Below are 16,607 nucleotides of genomic sequence, written 5' to 3'. Positions count from 1 at the left end.
TACCTCTATGACTGCCGGTGATCTTGTCCCGCAGAATATTTATCTGATGCACTCGACCATATTCTTCAAACATCGTCCTCAGGTCATTCTCGTCCATGTCGTGAGGCACTTGCCCCACAAACATCTTTATGTTGTCCGGATCCGGCTGCTCCACGCTGTTGTTGTTCATTATGCTGTAACGGAAAAGGAAGTTTATGCGGTATGTGCAACGTATTAAACATGCGTGCCTGAAGAAAAACAACATGCCGTTATTAATACGTTAACAGTTCAAAGACTCCTGTGCACTTTATCAGTTCAGATTTATCTCGTGGCCGCCTCGTAATACAACAAGTGATTTGTCTCTCTCGATACTCTTCTCTTTCTAGATATAAATAATATTACAGATAATATTCACGGTACAATATTTCATATTTGTTAATTCCAAAAATTGTTTAAATGATATTAAGGATTTATATTCGATACACGCGCAAATAATTTTATAAAATATATATGAGTAAATTAAATCTTTAACAATTTTCTGAAACAAAAAGTTAATATTACAACTTTTTCGTTTTTAGTACCTAAAAATTATATGTGTTTACTCAATAATGTTCATTTATAAAAGAATAAATCGCTGAATAAAACTGTTTTTCAGGCTGATTTATTCAGTCGAATATTTTGCAACCTAAAACTCAATCGACTATTTTGATTGAATGGGTTGCAAAGCGCGAAATATTCTCACGGGCATCGCACTCGTTAAACGAGCGATTAAAATATTAAGCATTTTATCTGTGCAAAGCGAAGTAGAGGATGATTTTATTGCGGCGATGTATGGCCGCAAACGGCCACAAAGTGAGTTAGAAGTTATCGCGTATCGAGAATGGAAAAATATTCAGCCGAATATTTTATAGACGTATTCGCTATGAATATGATTTATTTCATGTACAGGGTATGTTATCGTTATTAAATATCAAGCTGACAAATTTGAAGTCAGTTTGCCGTTAGTGTCGAAAATTTTATGGAACGTCATCACAGCTTTAGCAAATTAAAAATCTTTTCAAGTTTTTATTTTCAATTTTTTGGCAATAATAATATGTCAAATACAAATTTGTGTTAAAGTAACACACATGGAAAAGACACTCTTCATAATATAACATATGGTAATTCATTTATAAAATCAAATGGAGTCCAAGTTAAAAGAAAATATAAAAGACTCGTGCAACGACGAACTGTACACATGCGTATACATATTTTGTACGTGCGTGTATTTAGCCCGTGCGCTTTTCGACGGAATTTTTCGCAGAGAGCTCGCGCTCTCCAGCCGAATGGCGGGATTAACGCTGCATTTTGCGCAGCGCGGACTGTATGCGACGTATGTATGTCGCCATGGATATTTTAGCACATACAGCTATGTGCGCGCTGCTCACGTAAAAGACTACTGGGTGTGTTTGGCTACCCTAGAGTACATATTTGAACGTGCACGGGCTCGTCCGCTTTCAAAACTTACGCGGAGCTTTTCGCCGCCACGCAGTAATTTCGTACGGATTATGCGTGTTTGAGGTCCTTCCCGTGGGAAGAGACTTTGTTGCGTCCCTCGATCGCGTCACGCGGCCTCATCTGGAGCCGGATTCATCATCCGCTCGCACCAGGAACTTTCTTCTAATTTTGTGCCTCGCGAGGATCGTATACGCGACGCCGCCTCAGCCAATATTTTCACTCTTCGCGGTTGATTAAAATCTGATACTCGGGTCAATATTTTTCATCTCTCGTCACAGTGTTTTCCTTCCTCTCCGCAAAAACATACATTACGTCCTGTAATTTATATTCTTTCTGCGATTATACTCACAAATACATGCTCAGCCATGTTATTTTTTTAGCGGTTAAATAGAAAATTTCAATATCCGATTTTAATTTTAATTCAAAGCACATAAGTATATACTTGACTAGAAACTCGGATGCAAATTTAATGATTTGACAGTTAACATTTGCCAAACAAAAGTAGTAAATTACTGTTACATAATAAAATATTTAGTTGCTAATATGTTATAATAAATGGATAAGAAACACGTATAGAACTTTACAAATTCTTTCTTTTTTAAATTGAAAGTTTGCTTAGATATCAATTTAATTATTAAGTTAACCTAGTGTATATATATATATATATATATATATATATATATATATATATATATATATAATTTGCGCTTATTTTATATATATATATATATATATATATATATATATATATATATATATATATATAATATATATTTATTTTGAAAAGAGATTTTTAATTTATTTGATACATAAAATGTGTGTTACAATAACAGTGAATATTTGCAAGTATAAGAATGTGAAGCATATACATATTGCATCACATATGCAAATAAGTTTTGCATATAAAGCCAAAATTCTGAGCACACTGTCGGATTATTAATCGAAAAATTTTAGCTTAAAGCTATATCGCCGACCGCGAAATTCTGAAAGTAAAGAGGTTCGTCTCGAGCGCATGACGCTTCCGCTTTTTCGCACTTATACAGCGGATGCACGCCGCGACGCTTTAGTGGGTGGTTAGCCGCCTCGCGTGAGTTATACTCATCGTAGAATGTAGCTGGTTATATGAGCGGAAAGAGCATTACCGTTTCATACTGTTAAGAGAACGAGAGAGAGAGAGAGAGAGAGAGAGAGAGAGAGAGAGAGAAAGAGAGAGACGGAGAAAGACGTGACAGTTTGTTGCACCGTATAATCGTTTACATAAAGTTCGCCGGTTGAAATAACGACCCGATGCGCCACGACTTGCGGCTCTATTCTCCTCTGTCTTCCGCTCCTCTCTTTTATAGCGGCTCCTCGCCGCTATAAATCACCGAACTTTAATAGGCATCGTCCGCGATACGCCTCACGGAGCCGAAAGTTCTCTAATCGATCACACGATGGTATGCGCCAAGTGGTTAATTACATACGACCTTGAAATATCGTGACTACCTCGATGACGCTTCGTCGCGATGTAGCTCGTGTATCGCCGATCTATCTCCTGGTTACAGAATTTCCCTGACGTATCGATCGCGGAGGGTGGCAAGAGGAGGGAGAAAAACATTCACCGTTTGCGGGATAAAACGAAGTTTACACAAAGCCGGATTGGCCGGCCGTACAAAATAAGGCAAATAAGGAAATTTCGGAACGGTGTTTCCATTCCCCCATGGGAATGGGAAAAGCTTTTGCGATCCCGGTAGCTGGGACGCTGGCGCGATGGAGAGAGAAAAAGAGTTTGGGAATTTCGCGAAACGATAGGAGAAAGTTAATATTAGTCGGCGCGGTTTAAAGCGATTTTCCGGCCGAGCGGCCACTCTCATCTCGTTCCATGAAGTGCGAGTGGAGATCCTGGGGTGAGTAAGGGAGCAAAGGAGAGAGGGTGTGTCTACTATTGTAGAGAACTCTCCAGGGAGCTGCATCTACCGCCGTCTTGTCTATCCCTTTTCTCGAACAAAGACGAGAGTGGGTTAACTAATCAAAGAAGCGACTAGGTTAACTAAACGAGAAGGTCTATCTTGGCGATTCGCTTCCTCGAAATTGGTCACGTGCCAGGATCCACGTGATGGCTCTTCGATTGGATTAATCGAGATTTATCGCAAAATACCGGAAGATAATCGTAGCTCTGACCGAACTATACATACACTTGCATTCGTCGTTGATTACATGTAATTGAAATAACACGTTAAAATTAACGAGCGTGATAATATTAATAACGATGCAAATAAGACAAATAATGAATTAATGATCAATCAATTGGCCATCGTTCAATAAAGCGTTTGATGTCAGAGGCGAAAAGTTTGTCGGAAAGTTAGCCGGTCTTGTTGCGATAATCATAAAACGCAAAGCTTGACGATAGACCTTCATGTGAACGTATTAATAATTAAAACATGTTTCATTACAGAGCAGGGACAATAAATAATTATAAATTTTCATAATGATGCTGAATTTTCATTATACGAGGTAACTAATTATGAAAACACGCGCGACATTTCGTTTACAACAGTGAACTATAAATTAGAGTGCCTCAGTTAATATCCAACTAGTCTCATAGGAGTTCTTCAGTCATGGAGTTACAGCCATGACTAAAAGCTGTGTAGAAGCAAATTTAATAAATTGTGTTCAAAAATAATCAGCGCGCTTGCAAATTTCAAGAGAATAAATATTCTAAATGCTTTATTAATATTCTATTGCAAAATTTATAATATTTCGCGCGCGATTATTTTCAGAAATTATAATTTTTTAAAAAGATTTATAGGTATTAATTTGTCCTCTATATTATCTTTTAGATATATTTGAACAACAATTTTTAATTTTATTTTTTTTATATTAAATACTTAAAGTAATTGTTGTTTTTAAAATATGTGTTGTGATATTTTAATTGTTTTCACGAAAAAAATGGTCGTATTTTCGTAGCTTTATAAAATCACGTCGCTGCGGATACTTCCGGTGATCCCGGTGTGATTTGTGGATACCGCAAATTGACCCTTGGTTACGAGCAAGGACAACGAGCAACTCGTAATCCTGCATCGACGTTACCGTGACAGTAACGGCTGTTACGTATTTCCGGCGGCCAGGTGTTCGCTCAATTATCAGACCACCATGCGGATTAGTATCGGTGGATGTACATACGTCGCGATCGGTATCTTATCTTTAATAGGGAATGCTGCTCTTTCCTTGTCGAGCTATGTAAGGTGAATGAGGTGCAAAGATAGGAAGAAATGATATATATTCTATCCTGAGAATGAGAAAAGGAAAAAAGAAAGAATTTTTCGACGCGATAAGATAGAAAATCAAAAAAGTGTATTCATCATATGTTTCTTTTTATGGTTATATATCTTTAGTTTTTTATTTATCAGCTAAGATTCATCCATGTTTAATGTTTAAATCAACAACAAAAATTAATAACTTTAAAATTACTTATACTATTAAAAGAGAATAATAATAAAATATATTAAAGCTTTGTTACTTTCGTTCTCATTTTGATTCAAATTTCAATATTTTCAAAAATAACTTTTCTCTCTCTTTCATTATTTAAAATTAATAGTATAACAATATTAAAAAAGTAACTTTTGTTAATTTCACCAACAAGTGCACAGAAATAAAATTTCAAATTTTGCCAAAATCTTAATCTTAACGATATAAAGATCATATATTTTTATTAAATACTTTCAAGTCAAAGTATATAGTTTACGAAATATTACGAATGTTATATAAGTCAAACAACTAACTCACAGAGTAAATATAGTAAGGGCAATATAGTAAGAAACTATTCATGTATAAACATAACATTCCTTTCAAAGAACCGCTATTTACCATCTTCAGAAAGATAAATGACTATACAACAAATCATTAATCATACAGTATAATCGACGCGTCGACGATTCATCGTTACAAACGAACACCAAAGATGCGTATAGGATTGGTAGAAATTAATGGGGAGACACATCGCAATTCGAAGTCAGCATTTTCGATGATTCGCTCGGAAAAGATAGTGCTTAATATAGTGTGATCTCGATAACACAGTCAACAGTCACGTTAAATATAACGTACATCGGGATAAAGCGATTCGAGGAGCTATCTCTTCGAGTTCGTTCATTGTGAAAAAAAAAAATCGCTTCAATTCCGCTGACCAAATCGCTCGTAACGCGTCATCATAATTGACCTTCCCCCCCCCCTCTCCTGCTTTTTTCCTTTGTGTCCCGACGTGCAATTTAGCTGAAGTAATATACCGTCAAGACGTGTCTTTACACATCACTAATAGCACGAGAGGGAAACAAGCGGAGCACTCGACGTAATATAGCCGTCAACGTAAATGAATATCGAGTACAGGGTCCGTCACGGCAACGACCTCTCTTTTTCTCGGTTAATTAATTGACTCGATGTCGATGAATTGATCGAAAGAAGGATATTTGATAGTCGTCTCTTTATCGACGCGTACACAACAATGTTTTACCAAACATCATAATATACGAAGATTATAAATAGAGCTTTTATGTTAGTGTTATTATACAATACTTATATATACACGCACAATATATATTATAATAAATACCTTAAAAATTGATAAAATATAAATTAAAATGTAACTTTTTATAAATATATAAAAGATGATATATTTTTTATAAAAGATAAAATTATATATATATATATATCTGTGTATATGAAAAATATATTTTTGTAATGAAGGAAAAAATAAAAATTAATTGCATAAGTTAACGTTTAGAATAATTAACTTCATATTGAAATATATAATTATGAATAAAACGATAAAATGATATATGTTTGTTACATTGTAAATTTCCGAACGTTTATGTTATAACATTTGAAATAAATCGTTTATTATATATACTTATATTAAATTCCGTTTACAATAATTTACCAGATTATGACTATAATATGACATTTGCTAAACAATATAATCTATAAAGAGAAACAACACAAAGGTCACATAATTTATTAAATTGATATTAACTTTGCTTTGTGCATAATGTTTGCAATATTGAATTTAGTATTGTTGTAGTATTTAAATTTAATATCTACATCACTATGTCAGTTTCATAAAAGGTAATTAGAATTCCATCTAATCTATATTTCCAAGAAAAAGACAGTCTCAATAGCATCAGGCCATTATTGAATGCACGATACAGACAGATTGAGGATGGGCGTTATTGGCATCCGCTAAGGTGTCTGAAAAATGGCGAAAAGACGTAAAGTTAAAGATACCAAGCGTCGTCCTTTGCTACTCGTTCAGGTAATGTATGTGGCGATTCCGCGAAGTTACCGGCTCCGGCGAACAATGGTCTCCGGGAGTTTCGCCTCGTTGCTCTCGAGGCCCGCTACTTTCGCAACTTCGCCGATATTTCAAGGGCCGTAGGACCGAATTCTCTGGCGGCGTTACATCACTACGAACGACCTTGTAACGCTATCCGGCTACGAATGGTTTAACTGTCTCGCTAAGATCGAGTGTATCGGAATCGTCTAAAGGAAGATGCACTGCACCATTTCTGTGGACGAACCATCAACTTGTGCTCGTAAATTCCTGAGCCATGCATATATTTTTCAGTCCCCGACGTTACATTCTACTTTTTTATTCTTAAATTATTCGTTCCATCTATATAGAAAATATAAAAAAAATTCCGTTTTATTTATACTACATGTATATGTATACATATGTATATATTTCGAATAATTTACTAGCTGAATAGCTCGCGTTTGAATAGCATACAATTTTCTGTTAAATTATTCTTAATACTAAAAAAAAGATATTAAAACATATGTATAGTGTATAATACTTTCGAGAAAGATTTTTTTTTCTATAATTCATAAAATCTGTAACAAATTTTTTTGTCCGTACCAGAATTATGTATAGTAATACTTTTTCTTGATAGATCATTATATAACGCTGCACCATACGACCAATTTTAACCGAATTAATTTACATATTCATGGGCAAAACAATTTTCACACAATAATATATTTATGAATATACTTTTAATTCTCTCTCATGCGTGCGCGCATGTTGTCAACAGCTGTCTGTTATATACAATTTACACTTTATCAAAACACAGAGAGAAAGAAGGAAAGAGAGAGATTATGTATGTGTTTAAAATTAACATTGATTTCGCGTGATATTGTTTGACATAATAATATACTATAATTAAGCAATTAAATATTTGTGTTTTAGGTATATTTGTGAAGAGATGATATATGTACATATATTTATAAAACACATGAGTTTTACATCACCATAAGCTTCGAATATAGAGTTTTGCAAAACTAATTAATATCCTATAAATTAATATTTGCATCAATAAAATTAAGCTTTGCTAAATAAAAGAAATCTTACTATTTTTTAAATAATTATTGAAAATAGCATATTTCGAAGATGCTGAATAAACGAATTCATCCTTTTATTACATATTTCATTACATCTAACTTTTACATCGTACCAACTCTAAATTTTATTTATATTAGACGGTTCAAATTTACACCTGTCATGAAATGTCATGTACAAAATCCACACACAGTCATAGTTTCAGATAAAGAATTCTGATGAAAGTTTACTCGGACATGTCCAAATACAATGATCCAGTTCTGTGTAAATGAATGCGACCGAGAATAAAGGATGTGTGCGGAACGGACGTAATCCAGTTTATCGGATAGACTAATTAGAGGGCGAGGATGCGGCAAATGGACCCTGAGGGACGGCTGAAGGGCTGAGATCGACTGCAGACTGACGTTCCCATCCTTAATATGTTCTAATTGGCGTAAGCGTTCAGAGATCGGACGCTCGCTCGTATGGGATATTACCGCTAATTGAGACGCTGTATTAGCCGAATTCGCGATTAATGAAGAATAAAACGCGCCCTACAATTTATATAAGAGAAAAGAATCTATTCCGCATGAATCAATCCTTTGCATTTTACATCCACGACTCTCGAGATACTACAGGCGTCAAATATAAATTTATCAGTAATATTATATTTATTTTTATTATTATTTAACACGGTCGTGAATGTACGAGTTTTGTATCAGCGATAGCGAAAGGAAACCGAAAGGGCAAGGAGCGCGGGTAGCGCGTCGAGGGCAAAATATCGTTCTGCCTTTGGAATTTAACAAGGGACAAAGGTATCGCTCGACCTCCGACTTTCCGATGGGAAAGCACCAGGACTCAAGCACCCTCAGACGGGTCCGTCAATTTCCGCGCTCGTTAGGTGGGTATTTATTCTCGCTCCTTCTACCCGTCATGCACCTTATACCGTGCCCTTTCACTGCGCTTCACCGATTGATTTTAATTATTTTTCCGTCTCTCAACACGCGCCCACGGCATATTCGCGCGATTTGTTCAGCTGACGTGATTAATTTTAAAAATTGTACGATACTTTAAAATCTTAGTACTCTTTGCGCAATATTGTTATGTCTACATTATTTCTTGTCAGTATTTTTATAGATTTTAGTTCGATATTGTAAATGTAATGCTTAATTGTAGTGTTACTTTCTATTTTATTCGTAGAAAATGTCGACGATAAAAATTAGTATTTTTTTTCTCGATAAAATATTTATTTAATTATTTGAAAATACTTGTTATTCTTCTTCCTCTTACATGTCTTTTATGTTTTAATGTATTTTAAAATGCATAAAAAAATTACAAATGTAGCTTCCTTAAAATAATCTTTGAAAGATAATAAATTTTTCGAGAATTATATATCTATGTTATTATATATTATTTATAGTCAGCTTCGCTTCCTTATAAATAAGTGTGATTCTTCATTAATCATATCATTTCAAATACATTAAACGTAGACGCCATTAATGTATGAGAATGTTTGAAGAATCATTTCCTCCACTTGACTGTCTTATTCTATCTTGTGGTGCATTAGCGTATCTTAATCTTATCTCGATATATTTTTCATATAGTGCTTAGAAAATCTCGACCCAATTCACGCTTTAGTAAAACAACAATTGTGAGCTTGTAGTTTTCTATTGATAAAACGTTCTTCACCTTTCTCGCGACGAGTCGTTCAACGTCCCTCGGCATCCCTTCTTTTCTTCTCATCTCTCTTTGCCACCCCCTTTTTCCCTTCCTCCTTCCTCTCTCTCTCTCTCTCTCTTTCTCTCTCTCTCCTATCTTTTCTCTTGTAATGCACATCGACCGATCCTCTCCATCTCGCTGGTAACCTGCGCAACCACCCCTACGCAGAACGGTTCTGAGTAAACGCTCTCGCTTCGGCGATTAACTCGAGTTTTGAGTGTTTGAAATGTCGAGTGGGTAAACTGCATCCAGTCACGTGCGCAAGAGGGTGACTACGAAACGCGACTGCTGCAGGCAATGCATTTCACGATGGCAACCATCGACAGAGTTATGCCTCTTTGGAGACACTTCGCGACGACTTGTTTCTCATATTTTTCCAAATCATAACTTTTATCCAAAATAACAAAGAATATTAATACTTGTGATTATTAATAATGCTTTTATACTTATATTACATAAAGTCCACAAGGTTTTTATTGTAAAAATAATTTAGAAAGCAAAATAAAAAGAGATAACGATAACATCTAAAAATGTTGAAGTTAGATAAAATATTTTTTCTTCGTAGAGAAAGAAGAAGACGTTTGATGTTTGCGTATACGTTTTACGTATGTTATACTATCATAATTGTTACATTACTGAGTGTCAACAATTTAGGAGGCAACGCGATTTCCTGTTCGAAAAGTACTAAAGAGAGAAATGGCTGGTAATAGGTAGTGCATCTCTCCCATTAAGGGAGACGTCGCCTAATTGTTTGTTTTGTCTCAGACTCTATCAGCTGTTTGTTTGACGAGAGAATACTTCTCTTTCGTACGGACACACACGAACTGTAAAACTAGCCGACCCGAAGTAGATCCCCGACACATACAACCCGCTCGTTTATTACTCTTCGCCCGCTTTGTCGATCCTCTTTATTCGTTTCTCCGACATTTGGCCAGTCAGGGATTCGCTTCGTTCGCTCAATTTATTTGGGAAGGTTCTCGCTTTATACCCCCTGCCAAGAGTCCAGCACTAACGAACATGCTGACAGATCTGTCCTCTCGTAGAAGACGAAACGCGCGACGTTTCGGAAAAAAAAAAGAAAAAAAAGAAAAAAAAACAAAAAAAAACTTCTAACGGGCAACGAGTTAGAAGAAGCCGAGTATGCGAGATCCGCTTTCGTCTCGAATTAATGGGTTTCCCTCGGCTCGTGAGTTAGCGCTCGGTTTAATTTTCTTGCGTTGCTTTTTCACAGTGATTCTGATATCACTCACGGGAGAAACGGCTGAATAGCTGTTTCTGTGATCTTGTGATCTTCCAATGATGAAATATATTATAGAAAATCTCCACGTAAAAGGTACCGTCTCTTCGTGCAAATTTATGAGTGAAACTGTTTATCTCGAAATATTCAATTCAATTCCGATCAAATATAACTATTATAAGAAAAGGTTGCTTTAAATAAAAATTTGATGTAATATTAAAAATATTTTCCAATTATCAATTAAATTATACGAGAAGTATTCTTAAAATTTTCAAGTATTTTTCGCGAAGAATTTAAATATATTGCATTATGACATGGTTTTTAATATAATAAACGCTCCTTTTGTTGAAGTATTAATTGTTTAAAATTGTCCGTTAACTATGTTCGCAGATGAAAATTAAAGAAGAAACGATTATTCTTTGGTCTTTGATTGCGTTGTTTACGAGTTCTTTTATGCAGTATTCATTTATGTGGCCGTTGCTTCTAACGTATTCACGAAGCACGTTTGCATAAGTATTGCGGCGTTTAAAAGAGGTCTAGAGAAAAATTTGAAAGCCTTTCTCAAGTGAGATTTCCATGACTATAACCAGGTTTCTGCATCGTTTATGGCCCGCTTTCAAGGTAGTCTTCGTTTGCATTCGATGAAAAGGGTCCATAATTTTGGCTTACAAGCGCTAACAAATTTAAATTATTACACCGAAAGTAATATTATTACTACGTTTATGCGTACAGAGATCTGTGATAACTTTGGCATTATATTGTGAAAAAATTGAAAATATAGTAATAATACATATTTCAGAGTCATTGCACATGAAAATGCATATTGAAATCTGCCTGTATTGTAATCACAAAACGTGTTGAAAAAATATGTATTGTAGAAACAACTCGTCTGTTCTCGAAGTAATATTTCCATCGAAATATACAAACATCCCAAGTATTATATTGAATATCATAAAATAGCTCCCACACATGAAAACGGAAGTGAATTCATTAAAATCATATAAACAAATATATATATTTATTTTTTGTCTCTTTTTTTTCACTCTTCTCACAATCAGATTCATGGATTCATTTTCGAATACGAAAAGTTTACTGGAACAATAATTTGCATTGAAAAGAATAAATGTATCAATACACCGTTATAAATAGTTATTGCAAAAGAGTTATTACAAACACGATTTCTTTTTAAACATTATGCGTATTCGTACGTACGAGAATATATGTGGTAAGCAGGTAAAAGCAGCACAGATATAAATGTGGCACAGAAGCTGCACAGTCACAACTGCACACAGATCACACTCGGAAGGGTAGTTCTAGGGAATTCAGGACGATCCTTGCGCGCACTATGACGTCTGGGATTGACGTGAATATGTTTCACGAAGCGTGAGTGATGCGCAAGAGAGCCATGTGCTAGGTTTTGCCACACTCGCTGCAACCTCTTCAGTTTTTCGTTCCTAGAGTACTCATATGGGATATAGGAGAAGCTTTTTGACCACGTGACAAAAATAAAAATTTACGCCTCAAAGTATATCTGCCAACATGGAGAATTGCTAACAATCTATAATGCTTCCATATGTCCTACAATATTATAATAATTCAAATTGGCAAACAGTCAGTGACAGCATGTGATTTAAATATAAAGTAAATTTTAAAGGATAATATAATAGCAACTATTTCGATTTCACACGTTAGTTTTTAATAATTCTTATTATGATGCTCGAAAGAAATAATCATAAATAACTCTGTAAACAATAATATTACAAATAATATTGCAAATAAAATCTAACCAGCACGACTATATGATTATATGATTATAAGATCAGGATGAATATTTTATACAAACATGTTGAATACGAGCGCCGAGAAAGTAGAAAGTTTCATTCGTCGAATTTTTGCGTGGCGAGAACCATGTAATATAAAAGTCATTTATTTAAATCCGCGACAATTCATTCATTTTCATACTACTTAACTTTTATGCAAGAGCGAGCATTATGCGAGCGATGCGAGTAAAGCACAAGTAAAGCTTTGGCACACTCGTTTCGCTGCACTTCGCTTGTGCTTGGCAAAAAAATTTCTCGTGCGGGTCCGCACTCTCAAAGTGCAATTCTATCTGTACAAAACTGGCATTACTAACGAACCATCAGTGGAGTAAAATTTTCTCTGTGCACCGAGTTCAAAGTTTTTCGCGGACAGATAAACTCGTTGTTCCACTCTTTCCACAGTCGTCTACGCAAACTCCCTAAATACGACACACTAAACGCGTTTGTCATCCTTTCTCTTTCTCTCTCTCTCTCTCTTTCTCTCTCATTTTTAAGCGTTTCACTATATACGTTTATTCTTTAACTACAATACATACTTTATAGTTGACCGTAGCTACAAAAAAGCAAAATCGTTCCGTAACTGTTTACATCATTGAATATACTCACACCTTTTGTTAAGCAGTAAAAAAAATCTATTATCTTTTAGATATTCTTTATATTATACAAGATAAATATTTTACAATATTATTTATATATAAATAAATGCTATATTATATAAAATTTTATTATAAAAAAAATTCGGGAATAATCAAATCGCCAATCTCTGCTCGCAGAGAGACCATACAGAAAATCGTTTATCTCCTTCCTCCCCGTTTTCTATACTCCTTCATGGATCACATTGCGTTCTTCTTGCGGATAAATATGCAAGGCACGAGGCGTGTTTCAGAAGCGACATCTGCTTTCGAATCGAATGCTTCCCGTCACATTGTGCTGAGGCACCCTTCCCTATTACCGTTCCCTTTCCAGTCAGTCCTCCCTTCTCCTCCCGCAACATCTCGTGCTCATCCCCCTTAACTCATCGTACATGATACATGAAGCACATAGCTCTGCCATACTATGGCATGACACTCACCCAACCACTGTCCCGTGAAATCATACTCCATGATCCTGTGACCCCCGACCAAGGCGTTATATTCCTTCCCTTTCTATCTGTTCGGATCACCCTTTCGTTGCAATTATTCTGTGATATAATACTACTTTGTAATTTGATAAAATATGTAAATATGTTATATTGTAGATTCTTAAATTTCTAAAGTATATATATATATATATATGAATTAATTACACATATTTTACATAAGAAACTTAATAATCATATGTATGTGTTAATTTTTCCCACCTTAAAAAATTATTAAAATAAAATAATATAAATATTAATATTAATAATGCTAATATTAATATTTAATATTTTATATATTATTTTAATTCAATAATATTTTAAATAATTACCGTTATATAATATTTTTCTTTCATATTTATGTATGTGTTGATACGATACAGTTAACAGACACTGTGTCAAAATGAAAGAAACTTGAAAAAGGGAGCTTGAAAAGTACAGGTGTTTTCATGAATACTGACAGAACTGACAAAAGCGCGAAAGTTAGAATCGTCGGAAGAGTTATTGAATTCCTCACAGACGTCTCCAAGTTACACTCACGGTGAGTAGTAACTTGATTTTGTTAGCGAAAATTCGCAAAGCTTGACCGCGTGACGACTAGCGCCGACTTCTCTGCCTTCCTTTGGCTTCCTGTCTCTCTGCTTCCTCGTCTATTTTCTTCGCTTCCAGCGTAATAACCAACGGCCGGATCTCTCTCGTTATAACTTTTGAGCGATTAGTCGCCGTCCGACGATTGGCCGTCTTACAAAGTTTGTTTGCGATTTTTCGCAGGCTGCTTCCCGCGAAACCGCGGCCCTTCCGCTTGACGTTAACGAGTAACTTAGCCATCTAACTGTCGGAACTTTGTTAAGAGTTCCAATAAATCGTCGAGAGCTCTCGCTTTGCCGTAATGGTCCTGTTGAGTAATGAATCGGAAGACGTATCGAAAGATGAGAGATTGCTTCTCTTTGCTATGTGTTCAAAATAAATTTTGAAATATGTCGAGAATTGTTGTTATTAGTATTTGATATTAGAAAAACCAATAGATGAGAGATAAAAACATATTTTTTAAAGGTAGTATCCTATATCATAAGTGCATTAGTTTTGTCAAAAGAATCTGTATATAATACTAAAATATCACACGTATAACTCTAATTAATTCAATTTGAAAAACATAAATTCTTAAATGATACAAGTGTTAAGAATGATAAAATAATAAAATAATAAAATTAGGATGAAAAATTGCAAATGCACTTTAATTAATATTTTTTAACACGTTATCAATGAAAACAAGAAGTTTGACAAGTCACAGGTCGGACATATACATTTAACCGCAATATTTGCATTGTACATTTAGCGCTATGACTATCATATCTCGTTTATCTCGTTGTTGACACCGGACGAGATCCTGACATTAGACCAATTTCGGAATCAAACTGACGCGAATGCGAGAAGTGAATGCGGATGCCATTCATCTATTATACAAAACGTTACATTTTCGTATTAAACGAATCACAACTCACGAATCAAATTAATTAAAAATCTATATAATGCCATTTAGATTAAATCTCTACAATGTAGATTTTTAGCTGATTTAGCTAAAAGCGGAAAACGCGAGCTGGCAAATAGTCGATTGAAAATAGAAAATAGCTGGAAAATGGCGTGACAGAGGAAGAAACGTTATACATGCGCGAAAGAGATAGAAGTGGTTGGTTTGGAAAAGTGCATCCCCTCGAGATGCCATCCGACAAGAATTCTGGTTTGGCTGTCGCATACGCCGGAATCGCAACGGGACCAAAAAGTATCGTGACCACCGGCGAGGTATCGTCGCGCACGTCCCGACGTCGCGTCGTCTTGAAATGTCGCGTGCAATTTTACGGACGAGTAAGACACGAGATAAGAGATAAGAGAGTGCAGGGACCGTTGCGGAACACAAGCGGTACGTATCGAGATTTAGATTTTTGTCTTTAAAATATTACCGTATTGTTGTCAATAATATAATAAATAATGTACAAGTTATGACACAGTTATATATAAATTACTGTTATAAAATTGTATTTACAATTAATTTAATTAAATTTAAGAAATGAATGAAAGAGAGAGAGAACGATTTAAGATTTTATCATTAATTAGAAATTTTAATAAATAACCACATTTTCAATAGAAAAAAAATAATGTTATTGAGAGTTGAAATATAGAGAATAATATTGATAGATTTATTTAGTCACATTTGAATACGAGAATATTTAATGATGAAAACTCAGTTCATCATACCTCATCGAAGTTATCGACTGATATACATTTGATGTTCTTCTCAGATGTGTCTTTGATATCTAAATCTCTCTTCAATTGAAAACATTTCTTGGAAAGTTTTCGATCGATCTCAGTCCCAAGTGGCAGCATCGAAGGCGAACGAAAGGCGACAGCGGAAAGCACAAGATTTCTCGTAAAGGTCGGCCCGGCTAATAGACTACCGGTGCTCCGAAGCGTGATTATATGCCGAAGTGACATTGAATTGGCAGAAGAGATTCCGGGATGGGAGATGACGGTCAGCGGCCGGTCCGGTAAGCAGGACACATCAAAAGCATCCGAGTCCCCATTCAAATCTTAGATGGTCGCCGGCTGCCACGAATAGCGTGCCTCTAGAGATGTGTTTCGTGATCAAAGATGTCACGGAAGTCGGCGTGTAAGGTCGCTGGGTACAGAGCTGAAAAGATGGCGAGCGGGAGATAGGGTCTCGGTGAAGAGGGTGGCGGTATAGCTAGATAGACACGCTAACGTGGTAGAGAAAGAGAGACTGGTACAGAAAGGACGGAGGATGCACGGCTCCGTAGCGGGACTTGCTTGAAAGGAGGAAACGTCGGATAATCATTTCGCTACTGCAAAAGTGGAAAAGCAGTGGGGAAAGCGGAA

The 16,607-nt window shown here is 35.5% G+C and overlaps 1 protein-coding gene across 20 annotated transcripts in view; it reads right to left on the bottom strand.

Annotated features, from left to right (window-relative positions):
• LOC140664251 (CUGBP Elav-like family member 1-A) overlaps positions 1-16,607 on the bottom strand; it is a 528,745-nt gene that overhangs the window by 159,638 nt on the left and 352,500 nt on the right. For all 20 annotated transcript variants that reach the window (XM_072889205.1, XM_072889211.1, XM_072889210.1 and 17 more), the window contains one exon: positions 4-173. In XM_072889205.1, coding sequence (XP_072745306.1) covers positions 4-173 — 170 coding nt within the window. The remainder of the gene's footprint in view (positions 1-3; positions 174-16,607) is intronic.

This window comes from Anoplolepis gracilipes, chromosome 3 (assembly GCF_047496725.1).
Source record: "Anoplolepis gracilipes chromosome 3, ASM4749672v1, whole genome shotgun sequence".
In the NCBI taxonomy this organism is placed as follows: Eukaryota; Metazoa; Arthropoda; class Insecta; order Hymenoptera; family Formicidae; genus Anoplolepis; species Anoplolepis gracilipes.
Note: the sequence above shows the minus strand (reverse complement) of the source record. Positions and strands in the feature narration are given on the sequence as shown.